The sequence below is a fragment of the Columba livia genome, chromosome 33 (assembly GCF_036013475.1).
Source record: "Columba livia isolate bColLiv1 breed racing homer chromosome 33, bColLiv1.pat.W.v2, whole genome shotgun sequence".
Lineage (NCBI taxonomy): Eukaryota > Metazoa > Chordata > Aves > Columbiformes > Columbidae > Columba > Columba livia.
Genome location: NC_088634.1, coordinates 31,850 through 41,271, shown reverse-complemented (window position 1 = coordinate 41,271; position 9,422 = coordinate 31,850). Strand labels below are relative to the sequence as shown.

At 60.9% G+C, this 9,422-nt stretch overlaps 1 protein-coding gene across 1 annotated transcript; it reads right to left on the bottom strand.

Moving 5' to 3' along the window:
• Positions 1-2,554: 2,554 nt before the first annotated feature.
• Positions 2,555-7,703, bottom strand: LOC135576883 (mucin-3A-like). Its single transcript, XM_065044172.1, has 12 exons — positions 7,572-7,703; positions 7,362-7,469; positions 7,152-7,279; positions 7,011-7,069; positions 6,781-6,929; positions 6,587-6,655; positions 5,091-5,253; positions 3,620-3,784; positions 3,375-3,481; positions 3,223-3,281; positions 3,023-3,105; positions 2,555-2,921 (listed from the first exon to the last, which is right to left on the bottom strand). The coding sequence occupies exons 5-12, from the start codon at positions 6,887-6,889 to the stop codon at positions 2,918-2,920; spliced, it is 759 nt and encodes a 252-aa protein (XP_064900244.1). The 5' UTR covers positions 6,890-6,929; positions 7,011-7,069; positions 7,152-7,279; positions 7,362-7,469; positions 7,572-7,703; the 3' UTR covers positions 2,555-2,917.
• Positions 7,704-9,422: the final 1,719 nt, after the last annotated feature.

The following is a 9,422-nucleotide window of genomic DNA, read 5'->3' as shown; positions in this document are numbered from 1 at the left end:
AGCATGGGGTACCCGAACTGGGAGGGACTGGGGGAACTGGGAGGTACTGGGAAGCACAGGGTACCCGAACTGGAAGGGACTGGGGGAACTGGGAGGGACTGGGGGAACTGGGAGCACGTGGTACCCGAACTGGGATGGACTGGGGGGACTGGGAGGGACTGGGGAGCATGTGGTACCCGAACTGGGATGGACTGGGGGGAACTGGGAGGTACTGGGGGAACTGGGAGGGACTGGGGAGCACAGGGTACCCGAACTGGGAGGGACTGGGGGAACTGGGATGGACTGGGGGAACTGGGAGGGACTGGGAAGCACGGGGTACCCGAACTGGGATGGACTGGGGGGAACTGGGATGGCCTGGGGGAACTGGGAGGTACTGGGGAGCATGGGGTACCCGAACTGGGATGTACTGGGGGAACTGGGAGGGACTGGGGAGCATGGGGTACCCAAACTGGGATGGCCTGGGGGAACTGGGATGGACTGGGGGAACTGTGAGGGACTGGGGAGCACGGGGTACCCGAACTGGGATGGACTGGGGGGAACTGGGAGGGACTGGGGGAACTGGGAGCATGTGGTACCCGAACTGGGATGGACTGGGGGGAACTGGGATGGACTGGGGGGAGCTGGGAGGTACTGGGGAGCACGTGGTACCCGAACTGGGATGGACTGGGGGCAACTGGGATGGACTGGGGGGAACTGGGATGGACTGGGGGGTACTGGGATGGACTGGGGGGAACTGGGAGGTACTGGGGAGCACGTGGTACCCGAACTGGGAGGGACTGGGGGGAACTGGGATGTACTGGGAAGCACAGAGTACCCAAACTGGGAGGGACTGGGGGGAACTGGGATGGACTGGGGGAACTGGGATGGACTGGGAGGGACTGGGGAGCACGGGGTACCCAAACTGGGATGGATTGGGGGAAACTGGATGGACTGGGGGAACTGGGATGTACTGAGGGAACTGGGAGGGACTGAGGAGCACGGGGTACCCGAACTGGGATGGACTGGGGGGAACTGGGATGGACTGGGGGGAACTGGGAGGGACTGGGGAGCACGTGGTACCCGAACTGGGATGGACTGGGGGGAACTGGGAGGGACTGGGAGCAGGTGGCACCCAGGGCAAACTGGGATGTGTGTCCCAGTACTTCCCAGTCCATCCCAGTTTGTTCTGGGTACCACGGGCTCCCCAGTGTCTCCCAGTACATCCAAGTGTCTCCCAGTAGCTCCCAGTACATCCCAGTGCTTCCCAGCATTCCCTGACACGACTCAGGTGCCACGTGTTCCCCAGTATCTCCCAGTACTTCCCAGTATATCCCAGTTTGTTCTGCGTACCACGTGTTCCCCAGTGTCTCCCAGTACATCCCAGTTTGTTCCGGGTACCACGGGCTCCCCAGTGTCTCCCAGTCCCTCCCAGTGTCTCCCAGTAACTCCCAGTACATCCCAGTGCTTCCCAGCATTCCCTGACATGACTCAGGTGCTACGTGTTCCCCAGTATCTCCCAGTACTTCCCAGTACATCCCAGTTTGTTCTGTGTGCCACGTGCTCCCCAGTGTCTCCCAGTCCCTCCCAGTCCCTCCCAGTTCCCCCCAGTACGTCCCAGTTTGCCCTGGGTATCACGTGCTCCCCAGTGTCTCCCAGTCCCTCCCAGGGCTTCCCAGTATCTCCCAGTACATCCCAGTGCTTCCCAGCATTCCCTGACATGACTCAGGTGCTACGTGTCCGCCAGTATCTCCCAGTCCCTCCCAGTGCCACCCAGTTTGTTCTGTGTGCCACGGGCTCCCCAGTGTCTCCTAGTACATCCCAGTTCCCCCCAGTACATCCCAGTTTGCCCCAGGTACCACGGGCTTCCCAGTCCCTCCCAGTGTCTCCCAGTGTCTCCCAGTATCTCCCAGTACATCCCAGTGCTTCCCAGTATTCCCTGATGTGATCCAGGTGCTACGTGTTCCCCAGTATCTCCCAGTACTTCCCAGTACATCCCAGTTTGTTCTGGGTACCACGTGCTCCCCAGTGTCTCCCAGTCCCTCCCAGTACATCCCAGTGCTTCCCAGCATTCCCTGACGTGACTCAGGTGCTACGTGTTCCCCAGTATCTCCCAGTCCCTCCCAGTGCCACCCAGTTTGTTCTGGGTACCACGTGTTCCCCAGTGTCTCCCAGTACATCCCAGTACATCCCAGTTTGTTCTGGGTACCACGGGCTCCCCAGTGTCTCCCAGTCCCTCCCAGTGTCTCCCAGTCCCTCCCAGTGTCTCCCAGTACATCCCAGTACATCCCAGTATCTCCCAGTACATCCCAGTGCTTCCCAGTATTCCCTGATGTGACCCAGGTGCTACGTGTTCCCCAGTATCTCCCAGTACTTCCCAGTACATCCCAGTTTGTTCTGGGTACCACGTGCTCCCCAGTCCCTCCCAGTTCCCCCCAGTCCATCCCAAATGCTCTGGAACCCCCACAACCACCCCCCACCCCCCTCGAGCCATCCCCACAAAGGAAACAAGCTAATTAAGCTAATTAATATTAATAATACCAATACATTTATTAAAGTGCATGAAATTAGAGGGGGGGTCTCTGCAGCGGCCTCCCCGCGGCCTGAGCCCCCATAGGAGTCCCGCGCCCCCCATATATGGGGGAATATGGGGGGCATCATCCTTTTGGGGACCCCCCCGGGTGGGGGAATTTGGGGCACCCAATATAAATAATAAATAACAATGGAGGTGTCCCCACCCCCAACATCTGGCCCAGATTCGGCACGACCCGCGTGCTCCCCCCCCCCGGGGCAGATTTGGGGGTGGGGGGGTCCCCCTTTAGGGAGAAGACCCGTGGTGTTGAGTTTTGGGGGGTCTTCTACCGGTTGTCCCCGTTGGGTTGTCTTCTGTTGACCGGTGGGATGTCCCAACTGGAAGGTTGTAGCTCCAGCCTGGTGATCCTCATCTATGGGGGGGAAGAAGGGGGTGAGGGGGATGTGGGGTTGTGGGGGGGGTCCCCCTTGGGGGGGAAGACCCATGGTGTTGAGTTTTGGGGGGGTCTTCTACCGGTTGTCCCAGTTGGGTTGTCTTCTGTTGACCGGTGGGATGTTGCGACTGGAAGGTCGGAGCTCCGGCCTGGAGATCCTCATCTATGGGGGGGAAGAAAGGGGGTGATGTGGGGTTGGGGGGGGCTGTGGGGTTATGGGGGGTCCCCCATGGGTCCTCGTTTCGGGGGGGGGTGGTGCTGGAGAAGGGGGAGGACGTACCGGCCGGGACGTATCCACCAGGTCCAACGAAGGGGTGAAGTTGCTTAGGGTGTCATCACCTGTGGGGAGATGATGGGGGGCTGTTGGTTGACTTGGGGGGTCTGACCCACACGTTGGTGTCCATCAGCCACAATTAGGGTGGGGGGCGTTACCTGTGGGGCCGGCGGCCACCATGTTGCGGTAGAGAAAGCCATCGGGCGAGCGCCATGTGAAGCCGTCGGCCTCGTACCAGTTGTCACCGGCGTAGGTTTGAGGGTCACTGGGTGGGTGACAAGAGGGTGTTTTAGAGAGTGGGGGGTGGACAACCACAGGAGGGGGGTCCCCCAAGAGAACCGCCCCCCCGTTTGAACTGGAAGACCCTCCCCAACAGGGAACCCAGGCGTCCGGGCTCCTCTACCTCAGCTTGTACTTCTTCTTGTGGTAGTTCCTGACCAGGATGATGGTGAGGACGACGCAGCCGATGAGCAAGATGGTGGCCACCAAACCCAAGGCCATGGCCACCTTGCTGATGCGCCCGGAGCAGTTGTCACCCGTGTACCAGTACAGGGTTTCGTCGTAACACCTGCGGGGTGGACACACGGTCAGGTCCACCAGGTCAACCCCCTCCTTGGGACCACAATAGGATGATGGAGACACCATCAGGTCCACCAGGTCAACCCCCTCCTCGGGACCACAATGGGATGATGGAGACACCATCAGGTCCACCAGGTCAACCCCCTCCTTGGGACCACAATGGGATGATGGAGACACCATCAGGTCCACCAGGTCAACCCCCTCCTCGGGACCACAATGGGATGATGGAGACACCATCAGGTCCACCAGGTCAACCCCCTCCTCGGGACCACAATAGGATGATGGAGACACCATCAGGTCCACCAGGTCAACCCCCTCCTTGGGACCACTGGGATGATGGAGACACCATCACGTCCACCAGGTCAACCCCCTCCTCGGGACCACAATAGGATGATGGAGACACCATCAGGTCCACCAGGTCAACCCCCTCCTTGGGACCACAATGGGATGATGGAGACACCATCAGGTCCACCAGGTCAACCCCCTCCTTGGGACCACAATGGGGTGATGGAGACACCATCAGGTCCACCAGGTCAACCCCCTCCTCGGGACCACAATGGGATGATGGAGACACCATCAGGTCCACCAGGTCAACCCCCTCCTCGGGACCACAATGGGGTGATGGAGACACCATCAGGTCCACCAGGTCAACCCCCTCCTCGGGACCACAATGGGGTGATGGAGACACCATCAGGTCCACCAGGTCAACCCCCTCCTCGGGACCACAATGGGATGATGGAGACACCATCAGGTCCACCAGGTCAACCCCCTCCTTGGGACCACAATGGGATGATGGAGACACCATCAGGTCCACCAGGTCAACCCCCTCCTTGGGACCACAATGGGATGATGGAGACACCATCAGGTCCACCAGGTCAACCCCCTCCTCGGGACCACAATGGGGTGATGGAGACACCATCAGGTCCACCAGGTCAACCCCCTCCTTGGGACCACAATGGGATGATGGAGACACCATCAGGTCCACCAGGTCAACCCCCTCCTTGGGACCACAATGGGATGATGGAGACACCATCACGTCCACCAGGTCAACCCCCTCCTCGGGACCACAATAGGATGATGGAGACACCATCAGGTCCACCAGGTCAACCCCCTCCTTGGGACCACAATGGGATGATGGAGACACCATCAGGTCCACCAGGTCAACCCCCTCCTCGGGACCACAATAGGATGATGGAGACACCATCAGGTCCACCAGGTCAACCCCCTCCTTGGGACCACAATGGGATGACGGAGACCCCTCCACCGGCCAATCGCGGAGCCGCGGTGGCACTCACGAGCACTGGGGACCGGCCCGGGTGACGTGGCACTGGCCGAAGTGACAGTCCAGGGTGCTGCGCGTGTTGGGCGTGCAGTTGGTGATGCACTGGATGGTGTCCTCGGTGGTCAATGGGAAGTAGAAGTCGCGGTAGTCGCTGGGGGCTCGTTGCCGGCAGATCTCTGGGGGGTGGGTTGGAGGGTTAGAGGAGAATGGGGCTGGTGGGTGGACCAGGGGGTGGTGGGGTGGGCAAGGAGCTGGTGGGATGGGCAAGGAGGTGGTGGGATGGACCAGGGGATGGTGTGGTGGTCAAGGAGCTGGTGGGGTGGTCAAGGAGCTTGAGGAATGGGCAAGGAGCTGGTGGGGTGGGCAAGGAACTGGTGGGGTGGGCAAGGAGCTTGAGAAATGGGCAAGGAGGTGGTGGGATGGTCAAGGAGGTGGTGGAATGGTAGGTGGTGGGGTGGTCAAGGAGCTGGTGGGATGTCAAGGAGCTGGTGGGGTGGGCGAGGAGCTTGAGGAATGGGCAAGGAGCTGGTGGGTTGGACCAGGGGATGATGGGGTGGGCAAGGAGGTGGTGGGATGTCAAGGAGCTGGTGGGATGTCAAGGAGCTGGTGGGGTGGTCAAGGAGCTTGAGGAATGGGAAAGGAGGTGGTGGGGTGGACCAGGGGATGGTGGGGTGGGCAAGGAGCTGGTGGGATGGGCAAGGAGGTGGTGGGATGGGCGAGGAGCTTGAGGAATGGGCAAGGAGCTGGTGGGGTGGGCGAGGAGCTTGAGGAATGGGCAAGGAGCTGGTGGGTTGGACCAGGGGATGGTGGGGCGGGCAAGGAGCTGGTGGGATGTCAAGGAGCTGGTGGGATGTCAAGGAGCTGGTGGGGTGGTCAAGGAGCTTGAGGAACGGGCAAGGAGCTGGTGGGGTGGACCAGGGGATGGTGGAGTGGACCAGGGCATGGTGGGGTGGGCAAGGAGCTGGTGGGATGGGCAAGGAGGTGGTGGGATGGGCAAGGAGCTTGAGGAATGGGCAAGGAGCTGGTGGGTTGGACCAGGGGATGGTGGAGTGGACCAGGGCATGGTGGGGTGGGCAAGGAGCTGGTGGGATGGGCAAGGAGGTGGTGGGATGGGCAAGGAGCTTGAGGAATGGGCAAGGAGCTGGTGGGTTGGACCAGGGGATGGTGGGGTGGTCAAGGAGCTGGTGGAATGTCAAGGAGGTCGTGGGATGGGCAAGGAGCTTGAGGAATGGGTAAGGAGGTGGTGGTGTGGACCAGGGGATGGTGGGATGGACCAGGGGGTGGTGGGGTGGGCAAGGAGCTGGTGGGGTGGGCAAGGAGCTTGAGGGATGGTCAAGCGGGTGGTGGGATGGTCAAGGAGCTGGTGGGGTGGGCAAGGAGCTGGTGGGGAGCATGGGGAGAACTTGTGGGGTACGTGAAGGAGCAATGGGGTGCATAGGGAGCTGGGGGAGCTGGTGGGGTGGTCAATGAGCTGGTGGGGTTCATAGAGGGGTCCCCACAAGGTCTCACCGATCAGGGAAGATGCTTGTGTCATGTTCCTCACAATGGGGTTGGGCGACAAGTTGAGGCAGAGGATGGCTGTGGTAGGAGGAAGAGAGAGAGGATGTCAGAGAACCTTGGGTGATGGAGGTGGGACCCAGGCGTCCGGGAGGGACCCAGGCGTCCGGGAAGGGGAGGGACAGGAGATGTGGAAGGTCACCCACAGGTGTTGTGTTGACAGTTGCCCTGGGCCGCCTGTTCCTCCCGCAGCCTCTGCACCACCATCCTCGTCGTCTCCTCGAACGTCTCCGTCGTGTTGTTGGTCTCCATCATGGTGAAGAAGATCTCGTGCTCCACCACGATGCTCCCAGGGCTTTGCGGAGGGGACACGGTGGGGTCAGAGGGGCCAAACGGGGAGACCCCCACCCCAAAACCCACATCAGGACCCCCTTACCTGAGGCTGATGATCTTCACGCCCTCGTAGCCGGGGATGGTCCCGTAGATCTTCCTGATCTGCAAAGCCAAAGGGCTCCATGAGCCACCACCCGGGGGACAAGGTGGCCATGGAGGGACAACCCGACCTTCTTGTCCTCACCTCGCTCCGGAAATGCTCCTCGAAGAAGCGATAGGGCTCCGATTGGGTGTCGTTGAGATCCGCCGTGTAGTTGAAGTTGGTGACGGTCACGTTGGCCAGCGTGTTGGCCAAAATGGTCCCCGGGTAAGCTAGAGGGACACAAAAGGGTGACGGGAAGGACCTCGACGTGGTGGCCCAGGGAGGTGAGAAGGTCCAGGAGGTGGCACTTACGGAGGTTGGTGTTGATGGAGTCGGTGGAGAACTCGCACAAGGGGCCGTAGAAAGACAAGGGGCAGAGACACTTGACCCCGTTGTAGGTGCCTCCGTTCTGGCAGAAGACTGGAGGGAGAAGGGTGGGGGTCAGGGGGTCCCCTTGGGGACACCCAGGGACAGGGGGGGCTGTTCGGAGCTGGGGGGGTGGCGGTGACACATGGGACTCACCTGGAGAAAGAGCAGTGGTGCTGGTGGGTGCTGTGGTGGTGCCTCCGGTGCTGGTGGGTTCTGTGGAGCTCCCTTGGGTGCTGGTGGGTGCTGTGGAGGTCAGTTGGGTGCTGGTGGGTGCTGTGGAGGTCAGTTGGGTGCTGGTGGGTGCTGTGGAGGTCAGTTGGGTGCTGGTGGGTTCTGTGGAGGTCCCTTGGGTGCTGGTGGGTGCTGTGGAGGTCACTTGGGTGCTGGTGGGTTCTGTAGAGGTCAGTTGGGTGCTGGTGGGTGCTGTGGAGGTCAGTTGGGTGCTGGTGGGTTCTGTGGAGGTCCCTTGGGTGCTGGTGGGTGCTGTGGAGGTCACTTGGGTGCTGGTGGGTTCTGTGGAGGTCAGCTGGGTGCTCGTGGGTGCCGTGGAGGTCAGTTGGGTGCTGGTGGGTTCTGTGGAGGTCAGTTGGGTGCTGGTGGATGTTGTAGAGGACAATTCAGTGGTTGCAGATGGGTTGGAGGTCCACTGGGTGGTGGTGGTGGGTGCTAAGGAGGTCTGTTGAGTGGTGGGTGCTGTGGAGGTCACTTGGGTGCTGGTGGGTGCTACAGTGGTCCCTTCTGAAGACGTGGTGGATGCTGACGTGGAGGTGACCTCAGGTGACGTGAGAGCAGTGGAGGTGGCTCCAGTGGTGGGGAAGGCTGTGGAAGAGGGCCCTGAGGTGGTGGGGATGGACATGGAGGTCAGCTGGGTGCTCGTGGGTGCCGTGGAGGTCACTTGTACGGTAGGTCCTGTGGAGGTGGGTGCTGTGGTGATTGTTTCTGATGACGTGGTGGACACGGACATGGAGGTGACCTCAGTGGAGGGGACAGTGGTGGAGGTGGCTCCAGCGGTGGACACTGTGGAGGTTGGTCCCGTGTTGGTGGGTGCTGTGGAGGTCAGTTGGGTGCTGGTGGGTGCTGTGGAGGTCCCTTGGGTGCTGGTGGGTGTTTTGGAGGTCAGTTGGGTGCTGGTGGGTGCTGTTGAGGTCTCTTCTGTGACAGTGGTGGGTGCTGCTGTGGTTGTGACCTCAGTGGAGGTGACAGTGGTGGAGGTGGCTCCAGTTGTAGAGAAGACTGTGGAGAGTCCAGAGGTGGTGGGGATGGCTGTGGAGGTCACTTGAGTGGCGGTGGGTCCTGCAGAGGTCACTTGGCTGGTGGTTGGGGTCACTGTTGGGGTCTTTTCTGTGGACGTCGTGGGTACCAACATCGAGGTGACCTCAGTGGAGGTGACAGTGGTGGCTCCAGTGGAGGAGAAGGTTGTGGAGGAGGGTCCTGAGGTGGTGGAGACATCCGTGGAGGTCAGTTGGGTGTTGGTGGGTTCTGTGGAGGTCAGTTGGGTGCTGGTGGGTGCTGTGGAGGTCCCTTGGGTGCTGGTGGGTGCTGTGGAGGTCACTTGGGTGCTGGTGGGTTCTGTGGAGGTCACTTGGGTGCTGGTGGGTTCTGTGGAGGTCCCTTGGGTGCTGGTGGGTTCTCTGGAGGTCAGTTGGGTGCTGGTGGGTGCTGTGGAGGTCAGTTGGGTGCTGGTGGGTGCTGTGGAGGTCAGTTGGGTGCTGGTGGGTCCTGCAGAGGTCACTTGGGTGGTGGTTGGGGTCACTGTTGGGGTCTTTTCTGTGGACGTCGTGGGTACCAACATCGAGGTGACCTCAGTGGAGGTGACAGTGGTGGCTCCAGTGGAGGAGAAGGTTGTGGAGGAGGGTCCTGAGGTGGTGGAGACATCCGTGGAGATCAGTTGGGTGCTAGTGGGTGATGTGGAGGTCAGTTGGGTGGTAGATATAGTGGAGATCAGTTGGGTGCTCATGGGTTCTGTGGAGGTCCCTTGGGTGCTGGTGGGTGCTGTGGAGGTCA